The 18,347-nt window shown below is 31.8% G+C and overlaps 3 protein-coding genes across 5 annotated transcripts; 2 read left to right on the top strand and 1 right to left on the bottom strand.

Annotated features, from left to right (window-relative positions):
• The first annotated feature begins 1,111 nt into the window (after positions 1-1,111).
• Positions 1,112-6,092, top strand: shv (DnaJ heat shock protein family member shriveled). The gene is made up of 5 exons (XM_088266158.1): positions 1,112-1,714; positions 2,467-2,628; positions 4,174-4,356; positions 4,857-5,067; positions 5,928-6,092. Exons 1-5 carry the CDS (start codon positions 1,262-1,264, stop codon positions 5,984-5,986), a joined length of 1,068 nt encoding a protein of 355 aa, XP_088122284.1. The 5' UTR covers positions 1,112-1,261; the 3' UTR covers positions 5,987-6,092.
• Positions 6,093-6,558: 466 nt separating this feature from the next.
• LOC148305753 (uncharacterized) lies at positions 6,559-11,955 on the bottom strand. The gene is made up of 3 exons (XM_088266159.1): positions 11,890-11,955; positions 8,885-9,087; positions 6,559-7,533 (listed from the first exon to the last, which is right to left on the bottom strand). Exons 1-3 carry the CDS (start codon positions 11,953-11,955, stop codon positions 7,524-7,526), a joined length of 279 nt encoding a protein of 92 aa, XP_088122285.1. The 3' UTR covers positions 6,559-7,523.
• A 799-nt stretch (positions 11,956-12,754) lies between these two features.
• LOC148305752 (uncharacterized) lies at positions 12,755-17,859 on the top strand. 3 transcript variants are annotated; one of them, XM_088266173.1, is made up of 3 exons: positions 12,755-12,935; positions 14,499-14,714; positions 15,844-17,859. In XM_088266173.1, exon 3 carries the CDS (start codon positions 15,845-15,847, stop codon positions 17,834-17,836), a length of 1,992 nt encoding a protein of 663 aa, XP_088122299.1. In that variant the 5' UTR covers positions 12,755-12,935; positions 14,499-14,714; position 15,844; the 3' UTR covers positions 17,837-17,859. The 3 variants fall into 3 exon arrangements, with proteins under 3 accessions (XP_088122299.1, XP_088122298.1, XP_088122300.1); XM_088266172.1 differs by lacking the exon at positions 14,499-14,714; XM_088266174.1 differs by lacking the exons at positions 12,755-12,935; positions 14,499-14,714 and adding an exon at positions 14,938-15,279.
• The last annotated feature ends 488 nt before the right edge of the window (positions 17,860-18,347 follow it).

Here is an 18,347-nt window from a genome sequence, read left to right as displayed (position 1 = left end):
CGAAGTTTAACATTCGAAACATTGCTCATTCAGCACCGGCATGACGGTGGGGAAGAAGAGCGACGTTTTTTAAATGGCTTTTTTTAAATCAGAATGTTGATTCGTTCGAGTAATCTTTTATTTTTTTAATTTATTAACTCTGCTGAGGACTAACTACTGATAACATTTCAAAGGGGACCTTTACTAAACGTTTAACTCAAGGCCTCTATTCATTTGGAATCCCAATGGGTCCTAATAAATATCAACCAAACAAATAATTTCATTTTAAATAGACACAGACAATTTTTTTCAAATCTTCACATAATTAAAACAATATTCATGGTAATTGTGGTTTCAGATTTTGTGCAGACGGCACATTGTTTATTATTTAGGAAGCACGGGCTTACATGCAATCAAAAATAATGTTTTTTTGTGATCATAAAATTACGTTATACATTGATATTTATTCACAATATCTTCTACTTTGTACGTTAAAAAGCAACAAAATTATTTGTTAGATAATTTTTTTATGTGTGCGAGATTATTGCACATATTTTTAGACTTTTGTGAAACTCCTTAAATGGCTTGAAAAATCTTTGGCCGTCATATATATATGAAGATAAATATTCATATATCCTATCCTGGTTGTATGACGATCGCAAGTGCGAGTTTATTTTCGGTACATATTTTATGCAATAATATTACACTTTAGTTATATGTATAATACATATTTTATATTGTTTTATCTCTATTTTCATCATTTTACGTTTGCTATCCAGGTCTCTCGCATCATCACTTACTTGAAAGTATTTTTTTTCCTAACAAGAAAATTCGAAAATGTAGTAAGTAGGTACGTTATCACAAGACGATTTTTAGATTATTATTTAATATTGGTCACATTATTTTTGTACTCGGGCAACATTAAAAATACGAGGCTTTATCCCATTGGACAACATATATGTAAACTGTCAATAGAAGAATGCGCTAAGTAGCGAGACGAATGCATGGAAAATTAGGATCTATATTATCACTATCACGAACTGCCAGATTCATCCCGATGTTTTTACATGCTAGAGATGAAACCAAGTTCATTATTGCTTGCACTTGAATACTATACGTGTTAGTATGAGTTGTTCGTTTTTATGTTGCTCGTTGTGTGACAGCCGGATAAAATTGGGGGATATTAGATATCGGGTTATGTCAAATTAGTCGACGGAATAATGCGGGTTACTAAATGCAAGTAAAGTATTATATTTATTGAGTGAATAATAAAAAAAGTAAAATGGTGGGTTCAAGTGTACAAAACATTGCCTTAGTTAATTTAATTCTTTTTACGATATCGGTGGTAGGAGGAAGGGACTTTTATCAAATTTTGGGTGTCACGAAAAGCGCTAGTTTAAATGAAGTTAAAAAAGCATATAGAAAACAAGCCAAGGAATTGCATCCTGATAAGAACAAGGATGACCCCGACGCGTCTCAGAAATTTCAGGATTTGGGAGCCGCTTACGAAGTGCTCTCAGATCAGGAAAAGAGAGATCTTTATGACAGGTGCGGGGAAGATTGTCTCAAGAAGGACAACATGATGAATCATGCGGATCCATTCGCAAGCTTTTTTGGAGATTTTGGTTTCCACTTCGGTGGTGGCGAACAAAATCACGAGACACCCAAAGGAGCCGATATTGTGATGAACCTGTATGTCACATTAGAAGAACTTTATCTTGGTAACTTCATTGAGGTACGTTTTTATCATTTAAATATTAGCGTTCAATTTTTGAAATATTTAAAAATATAAATATTTAGCCATACTTTTCTATAAAATTGGAACCAAGTTGCAAAAAAGTTGAGATTTAAACTCTGCCTCAGAACTGAAGTCGGAGTGATCACAACCCGACCATTTAATTTATAACGTTTTATAATGTCCAATATTCAATTCAAGATTTTAAGGGTGACTGTTATTATTTCTCATAAAATTATGAAGTGGGGGAAGTTTATACAATTAATGATATACAATTTACATTTAAGTTATTCCAAATTACATTAACCTGCAATTTGTGCGCAGGTTATTAATTTGTGCTATTATTTTGAAATAACCTACCTAATAAGGTTAAGGTAAATTAATTAATGGCATTTGCAACTTGTAGTAAATAAATCTGTACATTAATTAAAACAACCAATAACATGACAAACAAAAAACATAAGAAAACCATGAAAATCTGTGAAACCGAAGCAAAATTAGTTAAAAAATAATCATTCATATTGCCTACGCATATCTTACTTCAGTAGCCATTTGGTGTTCAGTTCTATTTTCAATTTTTATTTTATTTTATTTATTCTGTATTCTTATTTATGGGCAGGTTGGTGATTAACCAAACATTTAAGATGCCTGAGTTCCTACCTATAAACGTAATTTATAGTAATTAATATTATTACAACACCTTTGTAAAATGATTCTAATTTTTCATAATATAAAAATATTGGTTATTTTAGATAACTCGGAATAAGCCTGTAATAAAAATGGTGCCAGGAACTCGCAAGTGTAACTGCCGTCAGGAGATGGTGACCAGGAACCTGGGACCCGGACGGTTCCAGATGGTACAGCAGACCGTATGTGAGGAATGCCCAAATGTAAAACTCGTCAATGAAGAAAAGGTAACATACTCACATTTTTAAACTTCTATATATTTTTTTTTATTTATCATTTTCTACCAAATTGACATAAGTCATGTACATACTCATTCCTAATTGTGTCACTGTACACATACAACAGGTTTTAGGTTCATATTAAATTGTTTTAACTAATGATTTCTGAAGTAAATCTATGAAAAAACATCCTAATAACATTTACCAAAAGCACTTTTTAAAGATCTCTGCTGTACTATAATTTTATTTCCATTTTCAAATTGTTATTGGGGTTTTTTTCATAGATTATTCATATATTATCAATTGAAAATGTTTGATACAGCATTCTCCTTATCATTCATTCTTCACTTTGTATAACACCATTTAAAACATTCATTCACAACAACCAGTTTCGGAAATACTTATCAAAGTCATATAAACTTAACTCTTACTTTTCAGTTAGTATTTGATCTATAATTGAGGTGATGAGAAAATAGTAATTCAAAAGGGGTCATTTGGGATGTTTAAAATGGTATTCCACAAAGGAATGATGAATGATAAGTAGTGTTATATATCATTCATAATCCTTTTACCATACAAAATGTTTCATATGGGTTTAAAGCATGGTTGACAATTGAAACATAAAATTTTATCATTTTCGTCTGTCTCCCCCTGCAATCTTTTATTTTATTACTGTCTATGAATTTATGATTTGTCAATTTAGATATTGTAAAGAAATTCCTTAGACCATATTCAATTTGGATAACATTGAACAAAATCGAAATATTTTGTGTCATGTCCACTGTTGCAGTGTATGTATACAAACATTTTTTAGTAACTTAATTCATAAACGCATTATCATACTGAACAAAAAAAGGATACACATATTTTGACACACACACACAAGAAAAAGGAATTTCTACCAATCAAAAAAAAGTATTGTGAGATTTTGCTATATTTTTTACCACTTTCTAACTCACACAGATTAATTCATGTATTAAATGTTAAATCTAACACTGATTTTTTGAGTCTATGTTGTATTTTATTGTTAAAAAAAAACACATGAAAATTAATTTTGTGACAATTGTTCCGCTTAGCTATGACATTTTCGAAAGAATGTCATTTTCAATTGAATGTTTGAAACTGCCATAACTAGGCGAAAAAATGGTCACAAAACTAATTTTTATGTGTTTTTTAACAATAAAATACTACAATGATTAAAGAAAACACTTGTTTTTTACCACTTGAGTTTTATTATAGACTACATGTTTCAGAAGTTAAACTTCCATCATTCAGGTCTGTATATTATACAGACCTGAATGATGGAAGTTTAACTTCTGAAACATGTAGTCTATAATAAAACTCAAGTGGTAAAAAACAAGTGTTTTCTTTAATCATTGTAACATGTCTTACCACAAAGTTAATGCCGAAACAATAAATAAAATAAAATACTAAATAGCAGACTCAAAAAAATCAGTGTTTGATTTAACATTTAATACATAAATAAAAATAGAGTTGGCAAATTAAATGCTAAATCTATAAACACACAGATTAATTCTGATCCTTCTATGTCAGGTATTGGAGATTGAGGTGGAAGCGGGGGCACCTGACCAGCAGCAGGTGCGGGTACGCGGAGAGGGAGAGCCTCACCTGGACGGGGACCCAGGAGACCTGGTAGTGGTGCTGCAGACCGCACCGCACTCTGTCTTCACCAGGAGGGGTGACGATCTCTACACCAATGTCACCCTTTCCCTCCAGGTAACATGGCTCTTCTTTTATCATTAGCCTTAAAATACAAATAGAGCTAAGCTAGCCAAAAATGACCTTTTTCAGCTGTTGGTTTACTTGTGTTCCCTAGTAACAAAAAATTATATTACTTATTACTTATTTTAGCATCAATTTTTTGGCACCGCATTGAATTGACGCGATGTTAGCTAATAATAATATGTAAACAATATGTAAACAAAGTAATCATTACTGGGCAACACGTTCATAGATCTGGGAACATTTTTTTTATTATTTATAAAATAATAATAATTTTTGTTATTTGGATTTTTTCATAAATTTCAATAAATATTTTTTTAATGTTAATTTTTATTTTTTTCGACAACGCATTCACTAATTACGGGTGATCATCCAACATGGACTATCGCCTCGGGACTATTTAGGGTTAATTTACTAATCTCCCTATGCAGACACTTTTAGTCGATTTATTTATTTATATCCTGTAAACATTCGATTCATTGTGTTCTCTTCAGGATGCGTTAGTTGGATTTGAGATGGAGATCACACATTTGGATGGACACAAAGTGACACTAAACCGAGACAAAGTCACCTGGCCCGGTGCTCGAATCAGGAAAAAAGGAGAGGGAATGCCAAACTTTGAAAACAACAACCTTCATGGCATTATGCACATCACGTTTGATGTTGAATTCCCTAAACACGACCTCTCAGCGGAAGATAAAGAAGGTAAATCAACAAATAATTTGTTAGTTCGTTCAATTTTAAGTGTAGGGAACCCTAATTTACAACCGGTTTTGTTCCTTGATCAATAAACCAACTCCTTATTTTAAGCTCCTGATATCAAAATCTAATTTCTTAGCCACATCTTTAAAGAGTAAACAGCGCTATCATTTGTAAATAAATTAAGCAATTTGTTCAATGATTGATTCAATTGTTAGATGAGACTAATTCACAATGAAAAAATGCACAGAGAACATATATTATAACAATACCAACATTCATTGACTGTTGAGACTACACTACTCACTAGCTTTTACTGAATATTAGAAGAACATAAATACAAACAAATGGGGGTGTCCGCAAGTCTTATTGGCCACGTCTTTCGAAAAGAAATTTGACCTTTAGGTCTTCGACGCATCTTATAACATTAAATGCTTCTTTCCTGCTGATGCAGAGATTTAGTACAATCGATTAACACAGGCATATAGATGATGGTTTGAATTGTTAGCAATCATTAAAAAATATAGTTTCATTAATTGATTCGGTAGTTACGTTGTGGTAAAATATATCCATTTTTTATTTAGTTTTAGTTAGTAAATACCACTATTTCTTAAAATCTGCTGTGACACGTGTTTCGATGCATTCCGCATCATTTTACGTTGTTTGAAAATGATGTGGAATGCATCGAAACACGTATCACAGTAGATTTTAAGAAATAGTGGTATTTACTAAGTAAAACTTAAATAAAATAATAATAATACAAAATAAAGTCATAGAGTGAGGAGCAGATATAATTTACCATTTGCATACCTTGCTTATTATCAAGTGGAAATTTCGGTACATATTTAGCTTATTTTCATTTTCAGATCTTCGAAGGATTTTGAAGCAAACATCCAGTGGCAAAGTGTACAATGGACTGTCATAATTGTTTAAGTTTGGAAAGAACTAAAAATAAAGTGTGGTTGCCTGTGTTATTACTTATTTATAAACTCATCATTCCCCTGGCTGTTACCAATAAATTGTGAAGTGTATCATTTCTTTTATTTTCTTTGTACATAGTTATGGTGGATATCTATCACTAATACAAACATATTTTGTAACCTGATTAAATAAAATAACTAATCATAAGTACTTTTAGTACTTTTTTCTACTTTCTTAGCCGCAAAATTGTATGCACAGTTAATGAAAGGACATTAAATGCAACGACTTTTCAGTAAAACTTATCAAAAATTACAAATGGCAATTTTATTTATTTGTATGCTGTACTTGTTTAAAAAATTTTCTTCAAATCTTATTTTGTTTTAAAATTATTGAAATAAAATAAAAATGTAAATAAATTTGTTTTTAATGCATATATATTTTTTTTAGTTAATTAAAAATATATTTGTATATGTATATATGTATGTATATGTATATATAAGAGCGTAATACATATGTAAAACATTAGTTCAGCACTTTTCACTCTATGTATGAGGACAATACACATAATTGCACACTGTCCAGAAATATATTTTTTAAATCCATGTTTGGATTTTTTTAAATCCATTTTTAAATCCATGCGCATGGATTCTTTTTATTTCATCACAAACAAAATTTTGAGAACTTTAAATTTAAAAAGAGATTATAAAGAGAAACCCCATAAAACATAGACAAATCCTTCAAACAAATTTTAAATTCCACAAACTATGTAATATTTCTCTTTAATCAGGACAAAATATTTATGCTTCAACTGATGATATATGTAGTCCGATGACTTTATTTATTTTCTTTTCTTATTTTCTTTATTTTCTTTTCTTCCACAAGCTAAAAAATTATTGAAGGAAAATTCTTAAAAGTAATAAAAAATTATTTCTGTTCCAAGGTTTATTATGAAAATAAACTTTAAAGCTTAATGTAATAAATGAAAATAAAACACTATACAATAATAGTGGTAATTCGCTGCGAGAAATATAGACATTTGAAATATGTTGAAATTACAGCGATGTAAAGTTGTCAATCGTGACTCTTCCAAAATCACTCGTAAAAGAGCAAGGACATTTGAATAATATTTTAAAATTCCTGACGCATGTAAAATTTTTCAGAGTTTAAAGGATGGAGTAAACGAACATTAGTGCTCGACTCATGTAGACAATATGTGTAATACTAAAATGTGAAAATAATCAGAGTAAACATATGTGCTTGGTCCTTGTAAAATGAATGCCAATCCTGTGTGTGACTAAATCATACTCAAAACGATTTCTTATCTTAAGAAGGTGTTCGAATTTCCAAATTTTACAAATATATATTTTTTTAAGGTAATTCAATAAATGTTTTATTATGTTATTCATACACACCAAGAATATTTTTACATTAATTTTATTAGTATATTTTTTTAACAGTCTCACCCTTATTTGTGTATATTCATTGTATTACACTCAGTCAATTTTGTTTCCCGTTTTAAAAATCACAAACACACCACCGAGTCACTTGACCCTGCAACATTAAAATTTATATCATTATTTTTTAAACATCATTCTTATTTCTCTTATCTTAACCCTGCCTACTTGCCGCCAAACCTTGGCGGTGGATATGTTTTTACATTTGCAAATCAGCTACAGTTTGAGCCACGCCCCCATCCGTGGTAGTTCATATAATAAAGATACTTTAGTGTGATATCTACGAATCAGTAAAGAAAGCTTTTTGTAATTTTTTGACGACACTTGACCAAAGATGTCCCTGTAAGGATAGAATTATCTTTTTGATTAAAATATGAACTAAAATCAGTTAGAAATCAAAACTTTACATCCCAGGTATAATGTTTTATTGAGTTATTTTTTCAAGTTTTCTTGTTAATTTATCACATTTCTGATCTAAACACACGATAAAATACGTGCATAATAGAGTTATATGTACCATATTTATTGGTAAAACAGTAAAAGTTATAATTTTATGAGATTTATTTTTAAAACTCGGTTGAATTTGAACACCTTTTACGCATCAAACACGCGAGTTTTCTGATTGGTCAGACTGATTTGTACGACAAAAATCAATCTGGTGGTACCTTTTTCTGCATTTAAAGATTATTTCTATGTTTGTTCTCGTTTTATCAGGTGCAAAATATTAGCGCCTCATTGTTTGACAAACCATATCAACGCCCATTCTGAGCGGGGCAACTTTTTTAACTTGCGGGGATACATTCAATTAATGTCTTTGTTTACATGTTTTGAAAAAAAACTGATATGCGGATGGGTTAATCTAATAACATATTGGGAATTCCATTATTTTTGCACTGCTATTATGCCGTGAAACGATCATGTTACCTTCACATAATTTATTGTTCTAGATAACACTGTCAATTTAATACAATCCTATACACCAGTGGTCAGCAAATTTACTAGCCGAAGAGTCAATTATACATATTGAATTACAATCACTGGTTTACCCAATAAAACTTGATTTTAAAGTTAATAAGGATTTTATTCATTGATAAAAAATATTTTGACAGTATGGTATCTATTAAAGACTACTTATTGCGAATAACGTCCTTGCATCCCCTTTAAAAGTTTGATCAAATCAGGTTTGTATATTTATTATACATTATTTTTAGCACGTTCCCAGGTTCTTGTCAATAAGACAATTTCTCAGTTTGCTTTTAATAAAGTTCATGCTTTCATTATTCGCATAAATACGAGTCGAAGAGATGGATATTTGTGACAGAGCTGCACTTAAAAGGTCGAAGAGCCGAATGCGCCGCCAGAGCCACACTTTGCTGACCTATGCTATACACCATTGAATGAATGAAGTAAGAAATAAAAATAGATATATGTTTAATCAATAGTCATACCTTAAAAATCGGTTTGGTTCATTCCATTGATTATCAAGCCTGTTAACTTGCATTATCCGGCCCAAGGACTGCAGCAATCTAAAGTTTTCTTTCTTGATTTGTTCCTTCCGTTCTGTTTCCCACAACTGTTTCTTGAGTTTTGATATCACATGGGCCCTTTCCAACGGTGTTTCATTGTCAATAGCAGGTGAAGCGAGCGCAACCTGATGGAGACATTCATCACAAACTATAAATTAATAATGCTGATAGCTTTTTCTGAATATATACCCAGACTTTTAACATCTGAATGACCATTAAAATCTAACAAATCGGAAAAAGGTATGAAACTCTACAAAAAATAATTTAATTTATCCCTCCTAATTATTTAATATCCATGAATGATTTCTTAATTTGTTTTTGTTATTGCTGTTGGGCGAACAATATTGACAAAAAAATACCAAGTACTACAGGATCACGCTAAAAGTAAATCATTTTTAAAAAGCTACTCTTTGGATACCTCAAGTATATAAACTCCAGCATATTGAATTATAAAGTTCAAATAATCATTATATACAAAAAAGAGTAAAACAAAGATATTAAAAATCTATCTAATATACCTACTCTAAAAAATATTTTGAAAAATTAAGCATGCAAGTTTATATTTAAATTGCTAATAGTATTTTTCTAGGATATAAAATATTATACTGATTCTGGTTTCTATCCAAAGATGTGCATTAGGTAGTGCTGATAAAACGTAAGTATAAAGAAAATATTTGTTACAAATAAACTTTGTCTTCTAATTAAATAATAAGAGAAATAATGTTTACTTTGCCGAAGTAGACATTTCATTTGGATTGCCATTCATCTCAAAATGTAACCATTATTGACAGTGGTGAACTCACGTCCCAACAACCTAGAAAATGTTTTGAACTGCATTTTGGAAGTATATTTTTATGCTACTTCATATTGAAATCAGTAAGCAATTTTTCGACTTAAGTAGATAATTTGAAATTTGCATCTTTGTGTATATTAGCCATACCTTATGATGAAACAATGGAATGGTAATTTTGTAATTTTTGTATACCTACGCACTGATCATAAAAGTGCAATAAAGTTTTTTTTTATTTCCATCGGGTCTTTAGATCTGTAATTTATTAGGGCCTACCCGATCTTTATTTTACTTAAAACACCTATGTTTTAAGTAAAATAAAGATACTTAATTTCTATGTAGTATATTATATGTATTGAAAAGTGGTTCTTTGGCATATCTCTTCCACAAACCAACGCTTTTGTGTCGGGTTATGGTCCCGTAGTTAGTGTTGCTGACTCTTAAGTCAAGGTTTCTCTGTTCGAACCCACTCTATACTCTAGACGCTTAGGCTCATAGAAATAGTATGAAATTGAAGTATTTTAGTAAATATATCCTTTTATTTTCAAAAAAATTTACACATTTGTTAATTTTTCTTTTATTTATTAAATTTGCGCAAGTAGATACAGCTTTTGATCAGAGATCTTTTCTATTTGCTCCCTCTTTTTTTTATTCTATCCCTTCCGCATCCAATTGTGCATAGGGTACTGCATCGCATTTACATCGTGCTATCTGGATCGCTAATTACACGAAAGGCAAGGTGTGCATCAGTACGCTTCAAGTACTGGACTGGTCCAGAGTAATAAAATAATGAAAAGTCTGTTTTATTATTTTTCCTTCAAGAATCGAACCCGCAACCTCCAGCACAGTAGTTAAACGCTCTAACCTAGGGGTTCCCAAAGTGTGCGCCGCGGCGCCCTGGGGGGCCGTAGAAAGTAATAGAGGGGCGCCGTGAGACGATCCTCTATCATTATCCGAAACCATAAATATTCTCTTTTTTGTTGTTCTCTGTTTCAATTCTGAATTCTTATAAATATAATAAAACTTATTTTCATATTCAAACTGCAAATAGTCCTCTCGGTAGGACGCTTATGTCGGGCGTAAAATGGGTGAAGTGCGCGGAAAATGCCCAAACAAAACACTTATTTTGATAAAAATAATTTTATCATTTGCACGTGATGTTGAACGTTTTATCCATTCATAGTAATTTGCCATAACATACAAAAATAAATGACAATAAAACTGACAGATGTAACATCAACAATATGGCCGCTATTAACTGTGAAAGTTTGAATGTTCTTATTGAAACACCCTACACACACGTATTTATATATATATATATATATATATATATATATATATATATATATATATATATATATATATATATATATTTATATATATATATATATATATATATATATATATATATATATATATATATATATATATATATATATATATACATATATATATATATATATATATATATATATATATATATATATATATATATATATATATATATATATATATATATATATATATATTATATATATATATATATATATATATATATATATATATATATATATATATATATATATATATATATATATATATATATATATATATATATATATATATATATATATATATATATATATATATATATATATATATATATACACATAGTCACTATATACATATTATATATTCCAAATAGTAAAGAGGGGGGCCGTAACAGAATACCAAACTTGTAAGTGCGCCGCGAGCTGAAAAAGATTGGGAACCCCTGCTCTAACCATTATAAATGGAGGCAGGCCTCGAGAATTTGCTCCTACTTCTTTGGCAATCGGTTCTACTATATGCTAGACATTTTGTATGAAACAGGCGCAGATTATGACGTACATATTCATGCATCCTTCATCCACACCCAATGATGCATAAGGCATTGGATCGGATCGATGGAGTGTATAAATTCGATCGTTAATAACATGAAAATACGAAAATCACCATCAGCTACCGTATATATTAAATCAACATTTTATGTTTTTAAATCACTAATATTAACTACAACGGGCATAATATATCTACAAATATGTACTTTATACATATTTATAGATGTACTTTATTGATTTTAATAATATAACTGTACCTTTTTTCGGTGTTCAATGTACCGTCGCTGCTCAAAAGGCCGAACCAAAATTTCGTGCTTGGACATCGCTGATCAACTGAGTAATATTACAGTTAGTGCCTACTATTTAATCTTTATCGTATCGGTTGCATGGTAACCAAAACGCGCCCAATAGAAGGTGAAATAATACCATTATGACATTGTAAATTTATAATTTAAAACTTATTCTTCTTTCTACTGGTCCCTATTGGCGCCCAAGTGATGAATTTGGGCACCGGATTGGATCGGTGCGATGTTAATTCGATCTTTGATTACACGAAGGAAGGGTCAATCCAGAGCTTTATATTCTTCGATATTTTTCTTTTTCTTTTTTTTTGTATCCCTCATTCGGCACTGCTGATGTGGTCATCGACACAGTGAAATAAATAACGCTGTATCGCTGTGATCATCGATGCAATGTTATCTTAATCGTTAATTGAGCAAATATATAAAAAAATATATTGGCAATGTTCTTTCACCCTGAGATTCTTTTCTTACGTCATCTTCATCACAATAAACATATTCTACTCTTATGTCTGTCTCTATATTTATAGGATAGCGCATTTAGCTACAGTGCTCGAGGTCATTCGTTTTTTTTACTCTAATATTTATTTGACATTACCGTGGAATTAGGACTCGAATGGAATAGCGCAGCTCTCACGTAATTAGCTACTAATATAATACTTCATCAATGCAATTCAGTACCCTATGCACCATTGATAAATTGCAGAAAAAAATTGTATCTTCGATTAGGTACGTGTTCAAAAATATAACAGTATGTAACTTGTTCTCATAAAAAATATAATTTACTTATAAATGGAACGTTTTTGACGTTTGATATACATATTTTTTGACAAGCGTTTTAGTTTTGTATTTTGATATAAATGTCTTACATTATTTGTAATATTTTATTTATGTAATTATTCACAATTTTGTACAATGAAGTTTTGCAACTCATTAGCGCGAAGTGTTATTGGTGTTTTTATTTATGCGAAAACATTGATGAAGTTAACGTTTTCCACTTTGTTGTAAGCATATTATTTTATTTTTAATCACACTGTATACCACTCCTAACCTAGTAAACTAAATTCATATTATTAGATCGAAAATAGCATATTGGCCCCGTCGGGAATCGGTTCGTGCTGGATTTACAAAAAGATATCGAGTTAACTATTTAAAAATCAAGCACCGTTTCAAATGTCACCTTTATTTATTTATTTTAATTTCTCCTAGTTTCCTTCTAATGCTTCTTGCGGGTAATCCTTACCCGGGATACAAACCACACGTTTTTTCAGTGTCCGCTTACAACAGAGAAGGAGAAATTTCTAAATAATAAATTACTAATAAAGACAGGCAGGAATCCAACTCCCCACCCAAATATCCAACATTCTATCAAAACCTAATTCTAGAATTGCGGTCACAATTCCTGAAATGATAAAGCTAAACGCATTTAAACTATGAAATTTTGGATGAATTGTTATTATTATTTTGTTTGTTAATAAAAATAATACTTGACACCGGCAGAAACATCCTTTCACTGGGTGACTGCCAAATAAATTTTGAAAAAATCCTCACCCAAATCCTTATGTCAATAAGCGGAATTGCCAAATTTGGAGTGAAGAAACCCCAGAAGCCTTTAAATAAGACGCCCTTAAATCCATTAAAAGTCACTGTTTGGTGTGCATCTGATAACGCGTAGGGTACAGCGTCGTGTCGACCCAATATCATCTTGATCTTATTTATTGTAACTGCAGACAGTTGGTAGAATTCCAAATTGAATTGTTGGGTAATATATCCTAAATTAAACAAGGTTTATTGGATTTGAATTCTACATTTATTTTTGTATATGTTAATACGTGACGCGTTTCGTCTTATTAAGGCATCAAACACACCATAAGATCATCTTGATCGTTAATTACACGAAGACTGTTTGGCTCTTCGGGTAATATTAAATACAAGGTAAAAATAAATTATATTTATTTTAACATTCCTGGGAATCGAGCCCGAGAACTCCGGGATGGCAGTCAAACGCTTTTACCACTACACTATGGAGACAGATAAAATAGTGTTCATAAACCGAGGACTGTCCACAGCCAGACAATAATTGTAGAGTTCTTGAGTTCTTTGATATTCGTGGCTTCGGTTGCGTATTTGCGAATACATATATTTTTCAGTATCATCTTAATATCAACAAGATTTCGCTTACTTACATGATCAAATAAAGATAATTTATCCAATAAAAATTATTATTTAATAATAATAACAATTTTGGATAATTTACATAGCGCCATTTTCGTAAAATACTACCTCTTGAGGCGCTTACACAGACGTGAGTTATGATATGAAAATGATAAACATTTTTTTTTTAAAAACCTCGTCAATCGGCTAGGGAAGGGGAAATGGAGCAGCCATATTATTGCACCTTCTCCTTGGTCTTCGTGAGTTTGAGCATGGCCAAGATGTTGGGCAGGATACCTCCCTGATGCTATTTTCCATGCAAATATTTCCGTAATCCAATATATTCCGTGTTCGGAGAAGGGAGGGGAGCAGTCTCGATATTCGCGTATTCGCCATTCGCGACCTTTTTCTAGGGGTTGCAACCCCCGCGGAGATGTGCAGTATGTAAGTGTGTGGGTGTGTGTGCAGCCTCCACCACCGGCGGGTGGCGGGGTGGGCGGCGCACGCGCGCGGGGAGCCCATCTCGGATTCTGGTGTCCGAAGGGGTGCTCGTCTCTCAACTCCTGTGCAGGTTCGCGAAACTGCAAAAATCAATGAGTAAACACGCCGCGGCTCCATCAAGCGATCAGGTCAGTGAAGATAGACACAAAACTACACGTCGCATAATGCGTATTCAATATTTGGGGCCGAACGTACCTTCGTGACATTATTTACGTCCAAATAGATATGCACTTGTTTCTCCGTATCCAGTTTCCTATTTGATAGTGAAATACAGATTATTTTATTGCGTTACATAAACAGACATAGAAAATTAAATATTTCAGTTTTACTATTTACTTGCTAGAAGTCGCTATCATTTCCATATTTTAATTTTCGCGTTTAACGATGCGTAAAATCTTTTAATAAAAAGTTTTTGTTTTCGCTTTTTTTTTTAAATAAGTTTACTTATTCAGTTTAATATTGATTACATTATCATGTCAACCGTATTTGGTGATTTAAGTTGGTGTACTTATTTATTTCGTATTTATATTTTCGTGGGTATTAAATTTGATTTCTTAAAGATATTTCGCAAATTCGATATTTTGTTTCCGTTAGTTTGTACCCTCGTAAAACTTGTCTGCGAGCATCATAGTACATATAATATTATTGGTATTACATCACACACATTGTTAAATTTGATAATTATTTATACACGTAAGTACACACTTTAAAATGAAAAATGCAGGCCAAATATAAGTTTCTTTTTACGCCTGTACGAGTCAAAAAATATAACTATTACGTTAGCGATATGATAATTTTTGACAGAGTGCCAGATTATGAGCAGTTACCTATTTTTCCACTGTAGTTTCTTTTTCCTTTCGAGCATAAAATTTATTATAATTCAATAGCGCAATGTGGAAATCTCGTATCGTATGACAAATTGCCTAGGAGGACCCCTGGGTGGAAGAATATTCTACAAAATAAAATGAATATTCTTTTACCGTGCTTAAGAAACTTCTTTTTTAAAAATGTCTCATTACATCATGGTAAAAAAAAATACACGCTTATTACAACTCTGTAGGTCAAATGTTTTAGCCTAAAATATTTCAGTACATAATGGAATAAATAGATAAGAAATGGTGAATGATAAAGGTACAAGCTAAAACATTATTACCAACCGAGACACTCACCGATTTCAATAAATCGCTCTGCAGAAGCCCAGTTGACATAAAGTTAAAAAATTCTAGTTTCCAAATAATTTGTTTATTTTTGTTGCAGGATGAACCATGATTATATTCCTTTATATCATGAGAGAAAAACGCTGCCACATTTTCACAAATACAAGTATTATTTTCTCCTACTCCCTCTAAGTGCAGCGGCCACCTTTTTACTTCTGATTATGAATATAGATTTTGATACAAATTTTCAAATACACGATATACACTTCTCGTGGAATAGACTGAACGATTACAAATATAACGACTTAAATGAAACTGAATATTTTATAAAGGCTCAGGGATGCACCATTCCTGGTTTTGAACCTTTCGACCAGGCAATCATGAAATATGTTCACAAAGAAGATCTTATACACTGTTACAATGAAACAAATCCCCCGTTAGTAGAGTCGGATCATTCCAGTATTTGGATAGTAGAGGAATATGTCGCAAATTATAGTATAGCGAATAGGAGTGATCTAGTTTGCTTCTACACTCCCTTCTATAGACAGCCGTCGAGCGAGGACTGGCAAGATAACCGCTTCAAGTACATGAATGATAGTTTTGTGTTTATTAAAAGAACTAATATTGAATACGAATTTATAAAAGTTGAATGTATATACAAACAACAACTCATTTACAAAGATTTCCATTCTTTTGTAACAAAAAAAAATAATACCCATACAAACTCGAGTAATAAATTCAACGTTCTTATACTAGGAATAGATGCCGTGTCAAGATTAAATTTTCATAGAACAATGCCTAAAACTTTAAAATATTTACAAGAATCCGATGTTATCGAATTTAAAGGATACAATAAGGTTGGAGATAACACTTTCCCAAATCTCGTACCAGTTTTATCCGGAATGAGTGAAAAGGAACTTGTTTCTTCGTGTTACGGTGGAAAAAAATCATTTTTTGATGAATGCCCTTTTATTTGGAAAAAGTATCACGAAGCCGGATACTATACGGCATTCGCTGAGGATGCAGCGCCAATCAGCCTCTTCAATTATCTAAAAGAAGGCTTTGTTGAAAAGCCTACAGATTACTATTGGAGAACGTTTGCATACTTATCGGAGAGAGATATAGGGCATGAAAAGCATCTAAATTCCAATTTGTGCCTCGGACCCAGGCTGTCGGTAGAAGTCTTATTGTCTTATGTCAAAAAATTCGTTAAGACTATGTCGACGAGCCCTTACTTCGGCTTCTTTTGGGAAACATCTATCACCCACGATTACTTGAACTATCCCCTACTCTGTGACGACCTGTACTTGGCTCTCCTCAAGTCCTTGGTAGAGGAAGGCTTGTTCGAGAGAACGGTCTTAGTGTTGTTGAGCGATCACGGAATCCGTTGGGGAGAGATTCGTTCTACGCATCAGGGGCATATTGAGGAACGTTTGCCATTTCTGTATTTTGTGCTTCCAAAAATTTTCCAAAAAGAATATCCACTAGCCACCTACAATATGAAGAAGAACACTAGAAGACTGACAACTCCTTTCGATCTACACGAAACATTAGTCGATTTATTAAATGTAAAAGAACTGTCAAACAATATTATAAAGAGAAAGTATAAGAAAAAAACAGTAATGGAATCGAGAGGAATAAGCTTATTTCTTCCCCTACATGAAAAGCGCAATTGCCAAATGGCTGGCATCGAGCCACACTGGTGTACTTGTCATCAAACGAGGAAACTGGAGCTGAACACCACCCTTCCGTTTACACTCGCTAATGTTGTCGTAGACCATATAAACAATTTGTTAGCTAGTTACGATCTTTGTGCCAAACTTAATATTAGTAAGATAACAGACTTAACAATCGGAGAGCCATCTTATAAAAAGAATTTAATCGATGTGAATCATATAGTGTTAGATTACACTATCATACTTCAAACAAAGCCTGGAGAGGGAATGTTCGAGGCGACCGTAAGAAATACGGCTAGCGGCTGGAATGTAACCGGAGCTGTGAGCCGTATAAATCTTTATGGCAAGCAAAGCGCATGTATAGATGACTTCCATTTGAAACTTTATTGTTACTGTGATAATACTATACCCCGTTGATATTAACAAGGTTTATTTTATGCCAAAATAAATTACATTTTAAAATATAACTTTTTTATTTCTGTTGCCTGAACAATAAATTCTTACCGAGGTATCTAAATATCTTTGCAATATTGCTATATGTAACAAAATAAAATCATAAATGATTTCGTTAGATGTGAGATCTCTCCTGAATGCATTTTGGCCCATAAATTTATGTTATTCCACATGTCCACATTTTTTTTACTTTTTAGTCCCGACATTTTCCATACAAGGACATAAAAGGAAAATATATAACTGATTTATACTTATTATTGCCTAATTTTGTTCCGATTTAATAAGTTCTTTCTCTCTGCGTCAGTAGATTGTTCAGTTTCCAACAATAAATAATTCAGGTTTATGTCATTTATACGACATTCCACCAAATTACACCATTAACACAGACCATTGGGCATAAGTAAATAAACATTTCAAGACAATGAAATCTCATTGAGACAGTTTTTTGTGATCTAATGAAATTAATGATTTCTAA

The sequence above is a fragment of the Brachycentrus maculatus genome, unplaced genomic scaffold (genome assembly GCF_059751285.1).
Source record: "Brachycentrus maculatus isolate JH-2025_06_01 unplaced genomic scaffold, ASM5975128v1 h1tg000263l, whole genome shotgun sequence".
Classification (NCBI taxonomy): Eukaryota; Metazoa; Arthropoda; class Insecta; order Trichoptera; family Brachycentridae; genus Brachycentrus; species Brachycentrus maculatus.
The sequence above is the reverse complement of the archived record's forward strand: the minus strand, read 5'-3'. Positions and strand labels throughout refer to the sequence as shown.